General features: G+C 37.5%; 1 protein-coding gene across 2 annotated transcripts in view; it reads left to right on the top strand.

The window, feature by feature from the left end:
* Positions 1-22,295, top strand: part of LOC126162447 (myosin heavy chain, non-muscle) — a 266,507-nt gene that overhangs the window by 242,483 nt on the left and 1,729 nt on the right. For both annotated transcript variants that reach the window (XM_049918962.1, XM_049918961.1), the window contains exons 23-30: positions 2,144-2,377; positions 8,281-8,466; positions 8,740-8,934; positions 12,307-12,681; positions 12,805-12,924; positions 15,731-15,971; positions 20,465-20,772; positions 21,973-22,136. In XM_049918962.1, coding sequence (XP_049774919.1) covers positions 2,144-2,377; positions 8,281-8,466; positions 8,740-8,934; positions 12,307-12,681; positions 12,805-12,924; positions 15,731-15,971; positions 20,465-20,772; positions 21,973-22,136 — 1,823 coding nt within the window. The remainder of the gene's footprint in view (positions 1-2,143; positions 2,378-8,280; positions 8,467-8,739; positions 8,935-12,306; positions 12,682-12,804; positions 12,925-15,730; positions 15,972-20,464; positions 20,773-21,972; positions 22,137-22,295) is intronic.

A 22,295-nucleotide genomic window follows, 5' to 3' on the forward strand; every position in this document is an offset into this window, starting at 1 on the left:
GAGAGGAAATTCTGGAGTTCTTCTTCACTGTGAGTCCAGATCATGAAAATGTCATCAATAAATCTGTACCAAACTTTGGGTTGGCAGGCCTGGGTAACCAAGAAGGCTTCCTCTAAGCGACCCATGAATAGGTTGGCATACGAGGGGGCCATCCTGGTACCCATGGCTGTTCCCTTTAATTGTTGGTATGTCTGGCCTTCAAAAGTGAAGAAGTTGTGGGTCAGGATGAAGCTGGCTAAGGTAATGAGGAAAGAGGTTTTAGGTAGGGTGGCAGGTGATCGGCGTGAAAGGAAGTGCTCCATCGCAGCGAGGCCCTGGACATGCGGAATATTTGTGTATAAGGAAGTGGCATCAATGGTTACAAGGATGGTTTCCGAGGGTAACAGACTGGGTAGGGATTCCAGGCGTTCGAGAAAGTGGTTGGTGTATTTGATGAAGGATGGGAGACTGCATGTAATGGGTTGAAGGTGTTGATCTACGTAGGCAGAGATGCGTTCTGTGGGGGCTAGGTAACCAGCTACAATGGGACGGCCAGGATGATTGGGTTTGTGAATTTTAGGAAGAAGGTAGAAGGTAGGGGTGCGGGGTGTTGGTGGGGTCAGGAGGTTGATGGAGTCAGGTGAAAAGTTTTGTAGGGGGTCTAAGGTTCTGAGGATTCCTTGAAGCTCCGCCTGGACATCAGGAATGGGATTACCTTGGCAAACGTTGTAAGTAGTGTTGTCTGAAAGCTGACGCAGTCCCTCAGCCACATACTCCCGACGATAAAGTACCACAGTCGTGGAACCCTTGTCCGCCGGGAGAATGACGATGGATTGGTCAGCCTTCAGATCACGGATAGCCTGGGCTTCAGCAGTGGTGATGTTGGGAGTAGGATTAAGGTTTTTTAAGAAGGATTGAGAGGCAAGGCTGGAAGTCAGAAATTCGTGGAAGGTTAGGAGAGGGTGATTTTGAGGAAGAGGAGGTGGGTCCCGCTGTGACGGAGGACGGAACTGTTCCAGGCAGGGTTCAATTTGGATAGTGTCTTGGGGAGTTGGATCATTAGGAGTAGGATTAGGATCATTTTTCTTCGTGGCAAAGTGATATTTACAGCAGAGAGTACGGGTGTAGGACAGTAAGTCTTTGACGAGGGCTGTGTGGTTAAATCTGGGAGTGGGGCTGAAGGTGAGGCCTTTGGATAGGACAGAGGTTTCGGATTGGGAGAGAGGTTTGGAGGAAAGGTTAACTACTGAACTACTGAATCCTTCATCATAATCATCATCTTTGCCTCTGTACTTCCACCCCGACTGATATCTCTGCCCAAACTATTTGCCTTTACAAATGTCTGCTTGTGTCTGTGTATATGCGGATGGATATGTGTGTGTGTGTGCGCGAGTGTATACCTGTCCTTTTTTCCCCCTAAGGTAAGTCTTTCCGCTGCTGGGATTGGAATGACTCCTTACCATCTCCCTTAAAACCCAAATCCTTTCGTCTTTCCCTCTCCTTCCCTCTTTCCTGACGAGGCAACCGTTGGTTGCGAAAGCTAGAATTTTGTGTGTTTGTGTGTGTTTGTTTGTGTGTCTATCGACCTGCCAGCGCTTTTGTTTGGTAAGTCTCATCATCTTTCTTTTTAGATATACAATTACATTATATATAATTTTAATGTTACATTATTATTTATTAGAGGAAAAATCGTTGTAACCGTAATGCAAATTTTTGACATGCCTCCTGTACGCAAACTGTATTTATTATAAATGTGTGTCACAAAATTAATAAACCACACTTCACAAATATGATCATCCGGTGGTCAAATCAGGAGAACTTAACTCTGTGTCAACTTCAAAGTAGGACTATATTGTTGCAGACAAAACTCGGTCTTCATTTCATTATAGTATTATACTCCTGCGATGTTTGCGAGTGATATATTTCTCACAGGGAGGGAAGTGTGGGTAATTCACATTAAAGCCATTACGTATCGGTATTATGAAAGTTCAGGACCAACTGAAGAGTAAATGGAGGAAGGTAAAGAAGGTAGAGACAAAAGAGAAAGCTCTAACTGTTACACACGCCTAAAAGTAAATAGGTAAATGTTTTACTAGTTATTCGGTTAACGTTTTAATAGTTATGTGGTCATGCAGGCTTCATTAAAAGAGGAAAAATGTTTCAGGGCCAACTGGAAGAAGAGACACGACAGAAGCTGGCTATCAGCTCGAGGCTGCGACAGCTGGAGAGCGAGCGGGAGGCTCTGCAGGAGCAGGTGGAGGAGGAGGAGGAGGCGCGGAGGGCGCTAGACAAGCAGCTGACGGCCGCTGCCAGCCAACTGCAGGAAGCCAAGAAGAGGCAGGAGGAAGACTTTGAGCAGATACAGCAACTTGAGGAAGCAAAAAAGAAGATGGCAAAGGTAAAAATGATTAGCTGTTTTAAACACCCTACAGCATAGAATTATTTGTACGATAAATGTAAATCGACACTAAACGCAATGCATTGTGTTCCAGTTACTGACATTGTTCTTCCCATTCCTCCATGTCCACCACAGCCCCCTAAATCCAGCTTATGATGCCTCAATCCAGTATATGGTACCAGTGAATTGAATTGATAGTGATTTGTGTTATTGGTAAAAATACAATATCTTAGTTAGTATCTAGTTTCGTAATGGAAACAAATAAAAGATATTCGTATGATGTGGGCTATAAATTGAAAGTAATAGCATATGCAGAACAACATAGAAACAGAACAGCTGAGCGGCATTTCGGCCCTCCACCAACAGGAAAAGCATTCCTGTCTGGTGGGCTATTAGAGAGAGAGAGAGAGAGAGAGAGAGAGAGAGAGAGAGGAAGTTCAAATGTGCAAGTAGAAGACTGAATGCAAAATGGTCAAAACTAGACAAGACATATTGAAATGGATTCGAGGACACTGTCAAAATGGCACTGGAGTTAATACATAAAAAATCATTCAAATTCAGGCCTGTATGCTAGCACTGCAGTAGAACTTAAGACTTTGAGGACAGTGTTGGTTAGTGCTGTCGGTTTATGAAGCATTATGGACTTAGCAAACCAGAACCAAAATAATCAGAAAATGCCACAAGAGTATGAAGAGAAAATACCGTATTATCTTTCCATCAGTTTGTTACTCAACATCGAAAGAGAATCAGTGTGGAACTAAGCCAAATAGCGAATATGGACGGAACTCTTGTGAGACTTGATGAGCCGAGTAACAGAACTGTTGCTATGAAAGGTACTAAAACTGGAACCATAAAAACCAGTGGACATGAAAAAATGCACTACACTGTTGTCCTTTCATATTGTGCTGATGGTACTATGACCCAATGATCATTTTCAAGTGCAAAACAATGCCAAAACCTTCTTGAATACCACCAGATAATGATCACTTACTTGATAAGGGTTGGATGGACGAGGCTGGTATGAAATTATTGATTAATGAGTGTGGGAGAGAAAGAAAGTTGCTTTATTGAAGAAGAGTTCTCTTCTTGTGCTAGACCAATTCAGTAGTCATTTGCAAAATTCTGTGGAAGATAAATGGAGACAGGGAAATGCAGAGCTTGCATTACTCTGGGAGGACTTACTTCACAATTTCACCCTCCTGATGTGATAAATACACGATTTAAAGTGTATGTGAGAGAGAAATGGAATAAGTGGATGACGGATGAAACCTAACATGAATTCATGCTGAAGGGAGCTTTAAAACCACCTACAATCAAACAAGTGTGACAGTGGATAAAACAGTCATGGTCTAGAGGGAGAGAAGACATTATTGTTAAATTTTTCTAAAGTGGATGATGATGGATGATGTTGGATGATGATGATGATGATGGATGAGGATGAGGATGAGGAGGTCCACATGCCAATTTTCAGGGATTTTGAAGGTATTTGCCTTTATAAGTGTGTGTGTGTGTGTGTGTGTGTGTGTGTGTGTGTGTGTGTGTGTGTGAGCGAGTGTATACCTGTTCTTTTTTCCCCTTAAGGTAAGTCTCTCCACTCCCGGGATTGGAACGACTCCTTACCCTCTCCCTTAAAACCCACATCCTTTCGTCTTTCCCTCTCCTTCCCTCTTTCCTGACGAAGCAACCGTTGGTTGTGAAAGCTTGAATTTTGTGTGTATGTTTGTGTTTGTTTGTGTCTCTATCGACCTGCCAGCACTTTCGTTCGGTAAGTCACATCATCTTTGTTTTTAGATATATTTTTCCCACGTGGAATGTTTCCCTCTATTATATTCATAAATTATTTAACAGTTACATTGCAGACCCATACACATTCCCTGATACACTTACACATGGAATAACTTATCTGAAACCTAAAGATCAACCAGACACAGCAAACCCAGCTAAATATCGTCCCATAACATGCCTACCAACAATATACAAAATATTAACTTCAGTCATTACACAGAAATTAATGACACATCCAACACAGAACAAAATTATAAATGAAGAACAAAAAGGCTGCTGCAAAGGAGCACGAGGATGTAAAGAGCAACTGATAATAGATACAGAGGTGACATATCAAGCTAAAACTAAACAAAGGTCGCTGCACTATGCATACATTGATTACCAAAAAGCTTTTGATAGTGTACCCCACTCATGGTTACTACAGATATTGGAAATATACAAAGTAGATCCTAAATTAATACAGTTCCTAAACATAGTAATGAAAAATTGGAAAACCACACTTAATATCCAAACAAATTCAAATAATATCACATCTAAGCCAATACAGATTAAGCGTGGAATATACCAAGGGGACTCATTAAGTCCTTTCTGGTTCTGCCTTGCTCTGAACCCACTATTCAACATGCTAAATAATACAAATTATGGATACAATATTACTGGAACATACCCACACAAAATCACACATTTGCTATACATGGATTATCTAAAACTACTGGCAGCAACAAATCAACAACTCGACCAATTACTAAAGATAACAGAAGTATTCAGCAATGATATAAATATGGCTTTTGGAACAGACAAATGTAAGAAAAATAGTATAGTCAAGGGAAAATACACTAAACAAGAAGATTACATATTGGATAACCACAGCGACTGCATAGAATTGATGGAAAAAACAGATGCCTATAAATATCTAGGATAGAGACAAAAAATAGCAATAGATAATACAAATATTAAAGAAGAACTAAAAGAAAAATATAGACAAAGACTAACAAAAATACTGAAAACAGAATTGACAGCAAGAAAAAAGACAAAAGCTATAAATACTTATGCTATACCAATATTGACCTACTCATTTGGAGTAGTGAAATGGAGTAACACATACCTAGAAGCACTCAATACACTTACACGATCACAATGCCACAAATATTGAATACATCACATACATTCAGCAACAGAAAGATTCACATTAAGCAGAAAGGAAGGAGGAAGGGGATTTATCGACATAAAAAACCTACATTATGGACAGGTAGACAATTTAAAAAAATTCTTTCTAGAACGAGCAGAAACTAGCAAAATACACAAAGCAATCACTCATATAAATACATCGGCTACACCACTGCAATTTCATAACCACTTCTACTACCCTCTAGATCACATAACGTCAACAGATACGAAGAAAGTAAATTGGAAAAAGAAAACACTACATGGCAAGCACCCGTTTCATCTAACACAGCCACACATTGATCAAGACGCATCCAACACATGGCTAAGAAAAGGCAATATATACAGTGAGATGGAAGGATTCATGATTGCAATACAGGATCAAACAATAAACACCAGATATTACAGCAAGCATATTATTAAAGATCCCAATACCACAACAGATAAATGCAGACTTTGCAAACGACAAATAGAAGCAGTAGATCACATCACAAGAGGATGTACAATACTAGCAAATACAGAATACCCCAGGAGACATGACAATGTAGCAAAAATAATACATCAATAGCTTGCCTTACAACATAAACTTATAAAACAACACGTTCCCACATACAAGTATGCACCACAAAATGTACTGGAGAATGATGAATACAAATTATACTGGAACAGAACCATTATAACAGATAAAACAACACCACATAACAAACCTGACATCATACTCACCAATAAAAAGAAGAAATTAACACAACTAATCGAAATATCCATACCCAATACAACAAATATACAAAAGAAAACAGGAGAAAAAATTGAAAAATACATCCAACTGGCCGAGGAAGTCAAGGACATCTGGCATCAGGATAAAGTTGACATTATACCAATTATACTATCAACTACAGGAGTCATCCCACACAATATCCACCAGTACATCAATGCAATACAGCTACATCCAAACTTATATATACAACTACAGAAATCCATAATTAGTGATACATGTTCAATCACCCGAAAGTTCCTAAATGCAATATAACATATACCGTACAGTTAAAAGGAAGTCACGCTTGATCAAGGTCCGCGTCACTTTCTGAAAAAAGAAAGAAATAATAATAATAACTATTATTATTTTAGTAACATTTTTTTATCAAACCCCACAGAAAGCAATCAAAATTTTGATAATGCGTCAAGCGTGCAAATAATTAACTGACTAATTAAACAGCAAAATTCACAGGATTTTATGGACTGGTTGCCACAAAGCACACAATGTAAGACTAACTTTATTTTTTGAGGCTTAATACTTATATCAATATATATGGACATTGTCTCTTGGTGTAATAATTAGGACATAACTTCTAATTACTGCTGAACACAAAAGGAAATGTGGAATCTTCTCCAGAAAGAGATCTCAAATACTATTTGTAACAAGACAGTTTAGAGTTGAAAGCATGGAAAGAGCAATAGCAACCAATCAGTAAAGGTATTTATTGACATAACTTAATTCATTCAGTCCTCCTGACCATGGTTTGTGATGGAGGGGAGATTAAAACTGATGGGTTATGCTTTAAGAAATCACCTCTGTGAAAGTATTTTTAACTTTGGTAGGATAGAAGAAACAGAACAATGTGTGTGTTCAGCACAAGTCTTCACTAGAGAAGGCACTGGGGCCAAAGCTACAGTTTTCACACAGTTTACTAGCACCTGTCTACAAATGTATAGAGTTCAACTGTGACCAGAAACCAAATATGGACTCAAGGGAAAAAAAACACTGGTTTCTTTTGTAATTCAACTTACGGCTATGTAATATTAAAACAATTTTGAAACACTGGGAAAATTGTTCTTTGAAGTTAGTTTACACAGGGACTGATGGCACTTGAGAATTGCAGCATGTGTTATACCTGAATCTGTAACCATGCCTTGTTCACATCCCTTATGTGGAAAAGTTGAAACTGATAATTCATTGCCCTAAACACTCATTTGAATGGCATCTGGACACTTAACATTACTTCTTAAACACACACACACATACACACACACACAAACACAAACCATTATTTATCACCGAGCGAGGTGGCGCAAAGGTTAGCCCACTGAACTTGCATTCGGGTGGATGTCGGTTCAATCCCACGTCCGGCCATCCTCATTTAGGTTTCCCGTGATTTCCCTAAGCCGATGGGTCTGATGACCTTGCCATTTGGTCCTCTCCCCCAAATCAACCAACCAACCATTATTTATCAACAAAATATGAACTACAAGCGAGAGTATCAACTGAGTCACGTTTTCTACTCTACAGTAGGAAGTTTAGATTTCTTTTCTGTAAAAAAATATTTTTAGGGGACTGTGGTGGACATGGAGGAAGGGGAAGAACAATGTCTGTAACTGGAACACAATGCATTATGATTAGTGTTTATTTACATTTTTTTATGCCTTTATTGTGTTCTTATGTTCCTGTTTTAATTCATATCATCCTGTACTCTTCATCTACTATATTCTCTCATTGTTCAGTTACCTTTTTTAATTACATTCAGAACTTAGGATGCAAAAATTCCTTACTGTCTTCAGTTTGTTCAATCTCTTTCATTTCTGATTATTAATTTACGAATTAACTTCCTTCTACTGTAATACAGTCAGTTCAGATTACCCCTGTAACCTTCAGTTTTCCCATTCATTTTAGTTCTTGTATAGAGTCATGCTGCAAATTTTCAATCATTGTAGGACTGCAAGTATCTCCTGTATTAAGTTTGATGACCTTTTCCTTTATATTAATCATTAGCATGTGTTGCATACTCTATTTATCTCACATCTTATAAAAGTGTATTGTGGTGTGTAATAGGGATGCACTACATTTTATATATCCATCTAACTGTCTTCTCATTCTTCATGAGGAGCCAATGCCTATTTTGTGTTTACACATTACGTCATAACCTTGACAATGCTGACGTGAGTGCTTGCTTTAATTTTAGGATATTGAAGCATTACAGAGACAAGTAGAGGAGCTTCAAGCAGCAAATGATAAATTGGACAAATCAAAGAAGAAATTACAGGCTGAACTTGAAGATGCCAACATTGATCTTGAAGCTCAACGTGCAAAGGTGCTGGAACTGGAGAAGAAACAGCGTAATTTTGACAAGGTGCTAGCAGAGGAAAAGGTAATAAAAATTCGTTTGCGAATCATTGCTGTGCATTACATTGTGAATCTCCAGATCATTGTAAATTGGAAAGATTTTTCCTTCACAGTGTCATAAAGTTGGTTTAGTGATAACTAAAGGAAATCATAATGTGTATAAAGCAGAATAACATAACAATTTTTTTAGTCATTTCTTAACCATGCAATTGTTTTTAATCATTAGATACTACGAACACTATGAACATCTGAAATGAAATTTGCATTCTGTGGTTACATTTAAACTGTTTTTATTTAGGCTGTATCGGAGCAGATAGCTCAAGAACGTGATGCTGCAGAGCGTGAAGCACGAGAAAAGGAAACCAAAGTGTTGTCACTGACACGGGAGCTTGACGACATGAGTGAAAAAGTTGAGGAATTGGAACGTGGCAGGAGGCAACTGCAAGCTGAACTCGATGAACTTGTGAACAGCCAAGGGACTGCTGATAAAAATGTATGTCTTTTTGTTATTTGATTCTGTTTAATCTCAGTTCAAAAGTTGCCTTAGCTTTAATTAAGGAAATCTTTGGGGTACTTCCATTACTTATAAACATTCAATAAAATATTTGTAAGATTCAGACAGTTGCCAAACGTTAGGCTGTAGGTAATCATGGTGTTGTCAACTAGAACATGTTTTTTCTTCTTGTCATAGTAAGATAGTTCAGATTATGTACGTATCTTTCCGTATGTCTCCTATAATTCATTGAGCAGTGAATTTATAGGGATGTTTATATTGAAGTTTTGCAATAGCTGTCGCCCCATTTCACTTGAAAATGGGAAGCCAGACAGCAGTATTGAGATAGTAAGTTATGTATGTATGTTTTAACTGTAGACGTGCATGCAGGGGAGATATTGAACTAATTTATGAAGTAAGTGCTCTATAGCTTACTATTGAGTAACTCTGCTGTTTGCATGCTTGAATTACAGTAGGTTATTTAATGCTACAAGTGTACTGTCGTGTGCCTGGCACATAGTAATAGTATATATTTATTATTTTTGATAGTACTTCCATGAACAGTGATTAAAGAATAGTGAGACAGTCTTGTTTTTAGTCTCGGTACATTCCCTGTTGGACAGGTGAGATTACTAATTGTCAGAATAGGAACTACTGGAATAGACTGACATAAGTAAAAGCTAAATTTTTGAGATTTTTTTTCTCCCATAGGAGTTAGAACCTGATAGAAAAGAGAGAGGAAATAGAAGTGGACTCAATCAAACTTCTCCCTCTTGGCCCATAGGATCTGTTGTCCTTTCTTAAATTTATTATTGATATACCATCTACTTCTTACCATTTTTCTGGGTTTTGAATTACAGTTCAAAGAAACCGTAAAATTCAGAATCACAGTTTATGACTGTCTTTCAAATATCAGTTGCCTATGGTCCATTATTATTGATTTGAATTCTAAATTCTGCCATTATAATAGTTCCAACTTTCTTCCTGCTTTTCCTCTATTGTCAGAGGATGGGTGTGATCATTCCTTTGATCCTGTGTGTGCAGATCCTTGTTTCAGTTTCCTAATTTCTTTTGTTTTCTCCTGAAGAAGTGACTGTCCAGTTCCAAAAGCTATCAATTCATTGCATGTTTTTATCATTAGTGTGTGTCAGTGCTGCCCCAGCTGTTCTGAGACTTATCAGATGCTCCTATTTTGCCTCACAGATGTATGAAAATATTCTTACTTGTATTTGTTTTGTACTAAATAATTTTGGGGTTCTGAATACTTTATTGAATTGAAGTTATGAGCTATCGTTGCTATGTGCAATTTGCTTATGGGTAATAAAGATAAGATGCAAAGAATTAAATTTAATTACACAAAATTGTTAATGTGTGTGTGTGTGTGTGTGTGTGTGTGTGTGTGTGTGTGTGTGTGTGTGTGTGTGTGTTTTTCCTACATTATTCAGTATTGCATGGTTTCACAGTTAACATAATTTTTTCCCTTCTTTTTTTGCCCAAATTCACAGGCAGAGGTAAGGATTAGGCAATTTTTCCCAGCAGCAATGAGTTTTGTATTACTTTAATAAATATATACTATTTTTTGCACTATTAACTAAATAACAAGCTGCTCCTAATTTTAACTTAATAGTATCAAATTATTCTTTGCCATACCTGTGCTCATTTCATAGGAGCCAAATGTTTGTCTAGTACCATAATTCTAATATCCTTTTAATTAGTAGTAGTTAAATCTTTGCATTACATCTGTGCTTTAAAACTGCCTTTCCTAATTATAGTGAATAAAATATTATTATTATTATTATTATTATTATTATTGGTGGTGGTGGTGGTGGTGGTGGTGGTGGAAGTAGTAGTAGTAGTAGTAGTAGTAGTAGTAGTAGTCAGTGATGATGTGAGAACTGTTTTTATTTGTATGGCAATAAGGTAAAATACAGCAGTGAAACTTGATGAAACTGTGTTTTGAAGCAAAAGCTTTGGTTTGTAGTTTTTACTTAGTTTTACAAGACAAAGGCTGACAACCAAAAGGATTTTGTTAAGATTTCACTTTCCTGTAAGAAAGGTTACCCACTGTAGTGCAAAAGTAGTTATTTCCAAAGGAAAATAGGCTAAAGACATAGTGGCTACCATTGACAAAGATAAATGGAGATCTACTTGGAAAGGGAGGGGGCAGGTGGGGCACATGAATGCAAATACAAAATGAATAAAACATGTACTCATTCTTATTCAGTTGATTATGTTTGATATATAAACACAGAAAATGATAAAGCAAAGTATTTGTTTCAGTAAAAAAAATAAATAAAAAAAAATGAAGCAGTTCAGAGATAAATTTGATAGGGAAGTTGCCATAGGAAAAAAAGGCTACTTTCACTGATATACCTAATAAGACAGAAATAGATTATTGCTTACTTTGCAATATCTGAAATGAAGCTGTAGGAAATTAAAAAAAGCTATAATATAATCACAAAAGCACAGCAGTGGCATTTCAGAACTGATGCCATATGTATGTCGTAACATTGTCTGATGATTTGGAGCTTACTGGCTCTAAAAGAGGGACTATATAACAGAATTTATGAAAACTAGGCTGAATATTTTTAGTATGTGTATTTTTATATGCATTGGGAAATTTGTTCAAAAATAGTGAATCTTGATTTAGGAAAGAAAGTAGTAAGGAAGACCCCTCCTGCCCCCAAAAACGCAATTGGTGAAAAGACACTAACAACTATTTTCAGCCAAGGTGACATTACAAAGAGAGAATCACTTTGCATTTGCGTGATTGTGAAAGATATGAAAGAAAGGAAGTGGAAGAAAAGGAACAATAAGTCACAGTTGATAATGGAAAAGAGGTCACAATCATAGCAAACTTTTTCATAATTTTTAAAAACTTGTAATGAAAATTGTATTTAAACTTATAGAACAGTAGTAAGATTATAAAAACTTAAATGTGCCATAACTTTCTTATAGTCATTCCAGCTTTTTGTTTCATTGGTTATGAATCAGGATTGCATTAGTATTATAGAGCTCTGTACTGCTGTCAGTGAGAGCTTTACATTTCAGAATGTCCATGTAATTCCTTCTCTCTCTCTCTCTCTCTCTCTCTCTCTCTCTCTCTCTCTCTCTCTCTCCCCCCCCCCTCTCTCTCTCCCCCCCTCCCCCCCCCCCTCTCTCTCTCTCTCTCTCTCTCTCTCTCTCTCTCTCCCCCCCCCCTCCTGCTCTCCCTGTCCCCCTCTCCCCCCTCTCTTCTGTATATATACAGGCACAGAAATATTTTTAATACTGATGAGGTGTAAGGTATTAATATATATTATGTCTAACTTTACAGTTGCCTTTGCAGTTTAGCTCTTTATAAACAATTAGTAACTATTTATTTTTACACAGGTACATGAGCTTGAGAAAGCGAAAAGAGCATTGGAGAGTCAGCTTGCAGAGCACAAGGCACAATATGAAGAACTGGAAGACGAATTACAATTGACTGAGGATGCTAAGTTGCGACTGGAAGTAAATATGCAGGCTCTGCGAGCACAGTTCGAGCGGGATCTGCAGGCACGGGAGGAACAGGCGGAAGAGAAACGTCGTGCGCTAGTGAAACAGTTACGTGACCTGGAAGCGGAACTGGAAGATGAGCGTAAGCAACGTGCTGCCACCACCCAGCAGCGCAAGAAGCTGGAGGCAGACATGAAAGACCTAGAGCAACAGTTGGAAATGCATGACAAAGTAAAAGAAGATGCTCTGAAACAACTAAGGAAGTTGCAGGTTAGTTTTGTGTGTATTTAAATTTGATAAAAAGAAAAGAGTCATTTGCCGGATGTCCATCTTATTATTATAAACTCGTCCTTCATCATCTTTTATGCTTCACAAGTGTTACATAAATTCCAGGCACAAGCTAAGGACTCTGCACGTGATGCAGAAGAGGCGAGAGCTGCCCGTGACGAGCTGGCAGCTGCAGCCAAAGAGGCGGAACGGCGGCTGAAGAGCCTGGAAGCAGAACTTGCACAGGTCAGTTTTGCTTTTACTTGAGTAAAAATATTCACCAGCTATCTATTGCAACAACAGGTATAAGAAAAGAGAAGGCCATTTTTTAAGATTTCTGATGAGCTATTTGTAACAGTTTCTTTTTAGACTATTTAATAATTTTCACTTTATATGCTTTTAGTGAATTAGGACAGGATTCACAAACCTGAAATACTATAATTATGAGTACTTCCTATAATATTCAGAGTTTGACGGTGATGATAAATTAATGTTATTTAAAACTTAACAGTTTTGTATTCTGAGGTAACAGTTATTGCCCTGGTGAAATGTTCCCAGCTTAAAGCAGTTTTTCCATGAGTTTCCTACAAATCGTCTTCAGGCAAAAGATAGTAAGTAGAGAACTCACTGAAATGTTGACGCTGCCACTCAGCTGAGAATTCTGATTCCATCATGAAGTTCACCAAGAACAGCCGCAGCAATTTATGTAATAGCTAGTTATCAGGGAGTGGAACACTACTCTCTCTTTCTGGATCCCTCAGTAGACAGCAGTTGTTAAAAGCACATATTGAAACAGTCAGAATTTTAAGAAAGATAAAAAATAAGTCTGCAACAAGTTCATTGCTGTGTAGAATATCAGTAGTTCCTGTAATAGTTAGATTGTAAAGAAAACAAAAATTGTGTAACTACTAAACATGTGCAGGTTAGATCACATCAGCATATGAAAGAGACCATTTCTTGGGTGGGCAAAAGAGAAGGGGGGATGTTAAGTAGTTAAAAGACAAATCTAAACAATATTGTGTATGTTTAAGGTTGCAAACATAATTAATGCATCTAGGAAAGGAATGGAACAACATGTAAGAGTCAGTGATCAGCAAGATGGATTTCTAGTATTCTCAGACTGAATGGAACACGGCCAAAGAAACTCAAATGTTACAAAAAAAATAGTAGTTCACTAACAGGGTGTCTACGACCTGGGACAGCCAGGAGATCTGGAAAAAACCCGGGCATTTTTTTTAAATTCCGGGAAATTTTTATTGTTTTCGTTCTCAGTTAAATTTTTGTAATTTTGACTGGTAACAACCAATACTCTAACAAAGGATATTACTGTATCCTGCTACTGCAGAACAATACTGCAGCAATAAAACATGAAAGAGGGTAAAAAAGCAGTCGCAGCAAAAAAAAAGTCCAATAGGAGAGGGTGTGTGTGTGTGTGTGTGTGTGTGTGTGTGTGTGTGTGTGTTGGGAAGGGGGGGGGGAGGGGCAATGCATATTCTTGAGGAAAAAAACCTTGTTTCACAAAGCGCCTAGCATCCAGTGGTCTATAGATTTTATTCGTATGACTTTGAAACGTGTCCCTGTTGGTTTTTGAGCATTGTTGAAAACATTCTAAGTTGATTTCTGAATGAATCATAAGTTGATTTGTGAATGCATGCATAGTGTACGTGATGTCTCTGTCAGTGGAATACTCGTCACATCTAGAAATAAACTTGCCTGCAGACAAAAGGGGCTATACGAGCTGAGCAGAGTATAGCCGAACGAAAGAAAGCCAATCACTGTCTTATGTGGTTGATAGGGTTTGCAAATGATGAGCGTTGTTATGATTACAAGCGAAAGCCATACAGTCAGACTACCAGAGTACAAATAAACAACTGACAGGAATACAGGTAAGAAAGATTACGTATTATCTTCTCAGTGTGTCCAAGAAAATGAAATTTTGACAGAATTTTTGGACAGATCGCTATACTAGCAAGGGCCAGTTGTAGTCTCCGGCTAGCAGACGCTTTAAGGTCTAGTGTGGAAGTAGTGCGGAAAACGCATTGTACGAACACGTAATAACGCCTAACCCGAGAATAATCGTGGGATAACTAAACTGGTGATTCTGGCAGAGTTAGTCAAGTTAACCGGCGAATAAGCTTTGACACTGGCAGGAATAGATACAGAACTAGTGATGACAACATTGTTTGTTAGAACGAGGAAGGAGAAGAAACGGTGACATCACTTAAATTACGGAAGAATATGACGATTCCAAATTTATATAAAAATTTCGCACTACTTCTTTTCGATCTCATACTTGAGAAACTGGAGCATATGAATGAAGTGTAAAACTATTTCCTAATGTAAAGCTTTTTGCTTGTAGAAGGCCTAATAGGCATTTGATATTGGTACTTCATGAATTATATTCTGTCGTGTTATAAAAATGACCATTTATGCCAAAACAGTCTCACTTATTTGGCGTGTGTTACAATTGCTGCAGTGTTATAAAGGCCTATTTTGTTTTATCTCGCAGACAGTGACAAAATATAGGTAATCAGGTCGAGAAACCACACCAGTCACGGGCCTATTTGTAATTACAGCTTTTTCAGCATTAGACAGCGACATTTCGATTTTTCATGTAGCAAAACGTTTGACGAACTTTGATGAGGCAACAGATCCTTTTGCAGAAAGGAGAGCACGCCCCAGCACAGATGTATTTGTCATTGACACAAGGAAATTGAGCGTTTTTATGAAGAAAGCTTTAGTTATTTAAAAGTGGACCAGTACACTCAAGTGTCATTGTGGTTTGAAGACCCTTGGTGCAGTATTTTTTAAAATGGATGAAGGATACCTTTAAATGTCATAACTACAAATTATTTTTATAGATTATTGCTCTAATCTGCTTGACAAAGTTGGTTAGATTTGTCGGAACATTATAGTAGTCCCAACCAAATTTTTTGTGGTAATGAAATGCAAACAGTTAAGAAGTGGATAGTAATTTGTAGTCTTAACAGTTTCTTACTCTACAGAATTTCATTTGTGGAACTGTTAGTAACATTTCAGTAAATTGATACAGGTGAGTGAAGAACTCTCAGCAGCAGAACGAGCAAGAAGAGCTGCAGAAGCAGAGAGAGATGAGCTGCAAGAAGAAATGGGTAGTTCAGCCAGCAAGGGATCACTTCTGCTGGATGATAAGCGACGTCTCGAGGCTCGTATTGCCACTTTAGAAGAAGAACTGGAGGAGGAGCAAGGAAACTCTGAAATACTAATGGATCGTGCACGCAAGGCTCAGCTCAGTATTGAACAACTAACAACAGGTAGGTCTTACAAATACAAGTGAATTCCATATTTAGAAGTGCAAAAATGTTGAATTTGTTTGGTAAATTATTGCCCCTGTTTGATTTATGTTGACAACCCTTACCTGACCAGAAGTCACATTCTTCTTACTACCACGCTTTTGTAATTCCCACTATATCTAACTTCAGCATACCAATTTCTTTTTTTAAATTATGTAACCTATCTTCCCAATTAAGGGATCTAACAGTCGTACATCTGACTCTTCGAATGCCAGTTCTGTTTTTCCTGATGAGTCAACCTCCCGAGTAATTCCTACGTTGAGATGGGGGACTATTTTACCTACAGTATATTTTACCTAAGAGGATGCCATCCACACAGCTGCTTGCCTAAGTGAAAAAATACCAGCTGTAGTTCCCCTTTATTTCAGCCATTCACCAGTAGCCACCTGTTACCAGCAAACAGGCCCTGGTGTATTTACTTGTCATGATGGTGGTGGTTACCACATCTCTTTGAAAGTTTACTGAGTACATGAAATAGAAAACATTAACCCTCCTTAATACAATACTAGAAAATCTCTGAGGAAGTAAAAGTAATGACTAAACCTTAGTTGATGCATTGAGTGTTCATTTGTTTTGTTAGTTAGTCAGCTCCTAGAAAGTACATTGTCTAAAAGCTTAGCAACAGTTTGTCTTCTTAATATTCTTGTGAACTGCTCAGGGCCTCAAGTATTTGTTTGGTGATTACTTTTACTCTTTTCACAATTCGTATTAATACTCTTCATAACTATCATATACTGCAAATATCAGTAACAAAAGTTTGGATCTTATCAACTTTATTCACTCTTCAAGTGCTCTGGTGATAAAAGCTTGTGGATTGTGCCCAATCTGTTGCACTACAAAATTCTGGGCTATTATATTGTTGGTGGCCAGGTAAGAACCATTTCTGAAAATCATTCATTAACCAAACAGGTAGCTGTACAGTAATAATGGTTAATTAAATCAATAAAATTTATTTTCCCACATATTGTTAAGTGAAGAGTTCGTTACCTTGATCTCAAAGACAGTTTTGTAGTTTTTTACCTCTTGGTTGCCAGTGAACTTGTGCCGTGCAAAGCTTTGTTCATCAGACCAAGCAGATAGATATCTGAAGAGGGCAATGACAGAGCAGTAGGGAGTTAGGGACTCCCAACTCACTTTACCACTGTTTTTCAGCATTAGTGGTGCCCCTTTACACCGAAGTAGCACATCTTTCCCCTGACATCATAGACATTTTCTCCTCAGTGGCTGCTTAACTTTGTTCTCAGTTGCACCTAGGTAGTATGGGATGTTGATAGTGTGCTGCTTCTCAAAAAGAAAAAAAGTCCTGGAAAACTGGACCATAGGTACTCCAAAAAAAATGGCTAACATGATCTCAACAGCCAGGGCTTGCATTTGGAATTTCTTACGGACACGAGTTTCAAGATGTTTCCACTGCGTGCTTTGATACTTGGACTCTGGCTCAAAATGATGTATTCAGATTTTATCATGGGTTAAAATCCTGTTCAAAAGCACATCAAATTAACTATTGATATGATTTTTGAATTGATACAAATCAAAATGTTCTTTATGATGAACAGTAAGCACTTTGGGAACCCGCCTTGCACAAGCGTTATGATATCAGTTTGTTTTGAGAGATTAAATGAGTTGTGCCAACACATACTCTAAATTTTTCTGCAATTCATTCAGTTGTACATAATCAGTCTTCCTGGACAAGAGAATCAATATGAGCTTGAAACACAAAGATTGATACTGCTAGTGAATGCTGTTGGAAAAGTGCTAAACAGTTGTGCTTGTGTGTCTACCTTTAAATTTTGCTATCCACATGTATAAACTTGCACAGTTCACACAACTACTGCGGTTTTTCTGATGGTTGTACACTTTCATTTCAAAATGTGATCACAGAACACTCTTCTTCAAGAGTACTATCTTCATGGGGCACGCCATCGTAACTGAGAACTTAGATGTTATGTTTATGTAAATGGTAATCAAGAAAATGACGTGACACTCTTAACGAGATTGCCATCTAAATCTCACAAAAATTTCAGTTCATTGCGTTAGTCACTGCCTGCACTATGTATGTTTATCTGTTTAATTATTGAATGACCCTTGTACTGTGCACTAGATATCATGTTAAGATTTCTGGAGGACTAATGAAATTGGACAATTACCACCAGTCCTGGTAACAAAGCATTTGTTGAACCATGTTTAGGTGAGTAGCTGGGAGGGTGTCGTATGAGTAGTTTCCCTCACCAAATGTGTCAAAGGAGAAGTAAGTCAAGTAACAGTGTGGTGGATCATTCATACAAGGAAAGTAATGCATTTGGATTCCAAAAGATACTGCTAGATGTGATGTGGGACTGTGGCAAACAATTCATAAAGAGAATTTCCTCGTATTGAGGGATTAGATCCACAGTGGCAAGCAAAGAGCCAGGTTGTAAATGTGTGGTGAATCTTGAGAGAATTCGGAGGAAGTCGTAAACAATGAATAACTTATGAAAAGTAGTAACATGGATATAAATTAAATTACAAATAGTGCTCTGTTCCATCATGCTCACAGGAACACAAAACCAGCTTTAAGGGGAGATGGAACACCGTATCCCGACAGTGTCAAATTTAATGACTTGGCTTCCGTATATTTCAGGAACTACTGTAGCCATTGACATGAAAATTACTCAAGACATTAAACTGTGTGTTCAGAGTCTACTGAACTACAATAATTACATTTCAGCCACTGCTTTCGGAAATACAATTTTTTAATCACACGGTTAAAATTTTGTGTACTTTTTTTGTACGTTATCCTAAATAAAGTCAATTATACATAACATTATGTTCTTCTTTTAGTTCAGCAGACTCAGGACATGAACGTTATTACTCCCTGAAAAATTGAATACTCTACTCGAAGTGGTTTCTGAGATTTAGGAAAAAATGAAACAGAAAATGTAAATTTTTTGGGAATGGCTTCTAAAGTTTCAGTAGACTGTAACTCAATATATGCTTAATTTTTTATTTTTAGTCACTCAGAAGCACCCTGCACCATACTGTATATCATCCTCTTGGTCTTGTTCCAAGGTTTTTCTTCTTTCTGGACTTGTTAGTGACCAACTGTGCTGCATACTCTGCTTTATCAATGGGAACCTTGTCCATTCGTTCCAGTTATCTGATGCAGTTTGCTCCAGATTAATTCACATATGCTGCAACACTTTCACCCTACCAATGTTGCCATCAATAACAGCATCACTGACCCCCCCCCCCCCCCCCTTCCAACAAAAACATTTTTTGATAATGGAATCCATATAAGATTATTGAACGACTTATTGGGATTTTGAGCCTGACCATGCAGACACTTCTTCAGTAACTCAGAATTTCCCAGGTCTCTGTAAATAGGTTTTATGATATCCATGACTGCTACTGGGATGGAATGTTTATGGCTGTATGAACTGTTTGAGTACTGGGCATTGCGGTAAGTGCACCTTTAATTGGGTCCAGGAGGGCAAAGGTGGTGTACTGGTTTTTCATCAGTTGACAGTCTGTGGAAGAAGGTAGCCCATACTGCCTGCTTCATTTTCAACAAATCCTCAGTATGATTTCTAATGGTCATGCCATAATAATACTGTAGTTTTACCATCAGAAAGTTTCTTGTCTCTCAAACTTTGTTTCAACTTCCTCAACCTGGTGCCCATCCTCTTCTGGACATGACCTTTATAACACAGCAATTCACAGCATCCTGTATTAAAAATTACGTTTTATTAGATCTTGAAGTAATGCCCACAAAAATTTTAACATTTTCAGTTGGTGTAGATTATATTTAAAAAAAAATAAAATAAAATATTTCCCATGTGAGATTATAAGTGATATATATCATTTTATTCGGAAATTTGCGAATTTTATTATGAGATAATCCGAAAACATTTTTTTCCTGTTGTAACTCCCCTCAAGTTATGGAATGCTACTGCTTTATCAAGTACAGAAGATGCATTGCCAGTAAAGTTTGCTCTGTTTAGTTGAAGACAGCAAATTAGAGAGCAAATTGGCAAAAAATGTGATGTAGTTAATTGATACATATTTGATATTGCATCTGCACTGTTGTTGGTGCTATTATAATAGGTTTGTTAGGCATCTATCATATGTCTTATCCAGTCAGTCCATATTACAGTTCTGCACTATTCATTCTGCATATATTTGTTTCTAATTGTAAAGCTGTGCACATATTCTCAGTCTTTTCATCATACATTCTTGGCCCAATTTCCATCGGCCATGATTCTAACTACTACTTGGCAGGCAGTGTTTAAAGTCTTTGCATGAATGAAGAGAAGAAGAAGAAATCCGCAGTAATTGTCACCCTGAAGTGTTCTTGGTCATTTCACTTGTGTCAGAGGTTACAAATACTAAGGTAATTTAACTTCACCCAGTCTGTAGTCCATTGGAAATTAGTATGTATTACACTAAAGCATGTTACACTCTGTTTGATTTTTCAGACTTAGCTGCCGAACGCTCAACAACGCAGAAACTGGAAACTCAGCGCATGTTGCTGGAACGGCAGAACAAGGAGCTGAAGGCAAAACTTGTAGAACTTGAAACAGCACAGCGCACTAAGACGAAAGCTACAATTGCCTCATTGGAAGCGAAGATAGCAAATTTGGAAGAGCAGATGGACACCGAGGTAAAGGAAAGACTAGCCCAGCAGAAGCTGAACCGTAAGCAAGACAAGAAGATAAAGGAGCTTACTCTGCAGCTGGAAGATGAGCGTCGCCAGACTGACCAGTACAAAGAACAACTGGATAAGGTCAGTACGTAGGACACCATCTGTCTTGCACTTAAGGGTGGTAGAACATCAGACAGGTCAACTAGGAGCAGGAGAGACAACACAGGAAATTTTAATTTTCATGTCTGTACTTTTACAAATAAATTCATAAGACTTCGTCAGCATGACCAGGAAGGATTCGGGATTCACACTCATAGCAGTGGAAGTTCAGAAACATAACAATATAATTTTTTTTTACATATGAAATTTCATCACTTTTTTCACTTACTGTTGGCTGCATTTGCTGCTATAGGTACACTTTCTCTTCATAAGTAAGAGAGATTCTTCGATGAATTTTGCGCAGCATACAAACCATACTTGCAGATCTATGAAACTCCAGAATTTTCCAAATCTATTAAAAACTTTGGTAAAAATTTAGATAATTAATGATAAAATTTGAGTTTTTTCTAAGCATGAAGTTTATAATGCAGCATTCTTTTTTCATAAACTAAATAAATTGTAGATTTTGACACACCTGTAAGTATTGTTTGTATGCTGTGCAAAATTCATCAAAGAATCTCTCTTACTTGTGAAGAGAAAGTGTACCTATAGCAACAAATGCAGCCAATAGCAAGTGAAAAAATGATGAAATTTCACATGTAAAAAAATTATTTTGCTATGTTTTTGTTCTTCCACCGCTATGAGTGTGAATCCTGAATCCTTCCTGGTCATACTGACAATGTTTTGTGAATTTATTTGTAAAAGTATAGACAGTGGAAATTAAAATGTCTTTTGGTGCCTCTCGTGCTCCAATTCGGCCCATTTGGTGTCCTGCCCCCCTTAATTTGCAACTACTACAGATTTAAAGGAGTATATTCATCTTCCACTTATTGCTTTTTCCTTTGTACTGTACAATAATGATTCACCACTTCTGAGAGCTTGACAGTAAGTATTTCATTTGGTATGCAAAACTGTAATGAGGGAAATTCTATATTTTTTTCTGTTATTTGTTTAAAAGCTGGGTTATAAATACAATTGGATATTTATCATCATCATTATCAGAATACATAAATGAATTCGTGTGTTCTTGAGTCTCCATTCTCATATTAATTGAACATTTAAACTACATCTCATGAAACATGTATTTGATGAGTGGTTGAATAATGTGTAGTACCTAACTTTGAAAGATATGTTTCTGATTGTTTAATTTTAATACTGTTCATTGCTTTCACATCACTACAGAGCAATGTAAGGGTAAAGGCTCTTAAACGACAACTTGATGAAGCTGAAGAGGAAATAAGCCGGGAAAAGGCTCAGAAACGTAAAGCTCAACGAGAAATGGAAGATATGATGGAAAGCCAGGAGACAATGACAAGGGAGATTAACAACCTCAAGAACAAGCTTAGGTAAGAAGAAATTAGTGACTTAGTGACTAGTTTTAGAAGGCAGTTGTACTGGATGACAATATAAAAATCAAGCTAAATGATATTGTGCATATTAATACATGAGAATAAATTCTGTAGCTTCACTTTTAATGTTCATAGCAAAGTAAATATCTTCTTGTT

This window comes from Schistocerca cancellata, chromosome 2, assembly GCF_023864275.1.
Source record: "Schistocerca cancellata isolate TAMUIC-IGC-003103 chromosome 2, iqSchCanc2.1, whole genome shotgun sequence".
NCBI classification, from domain to species: domain Eukaryota; kingdom Metazoa; phylum Arthropoda; class Insecta; order Orthoptera; family Acrididae; genus Schistocerca; species Schistocerca cancellata.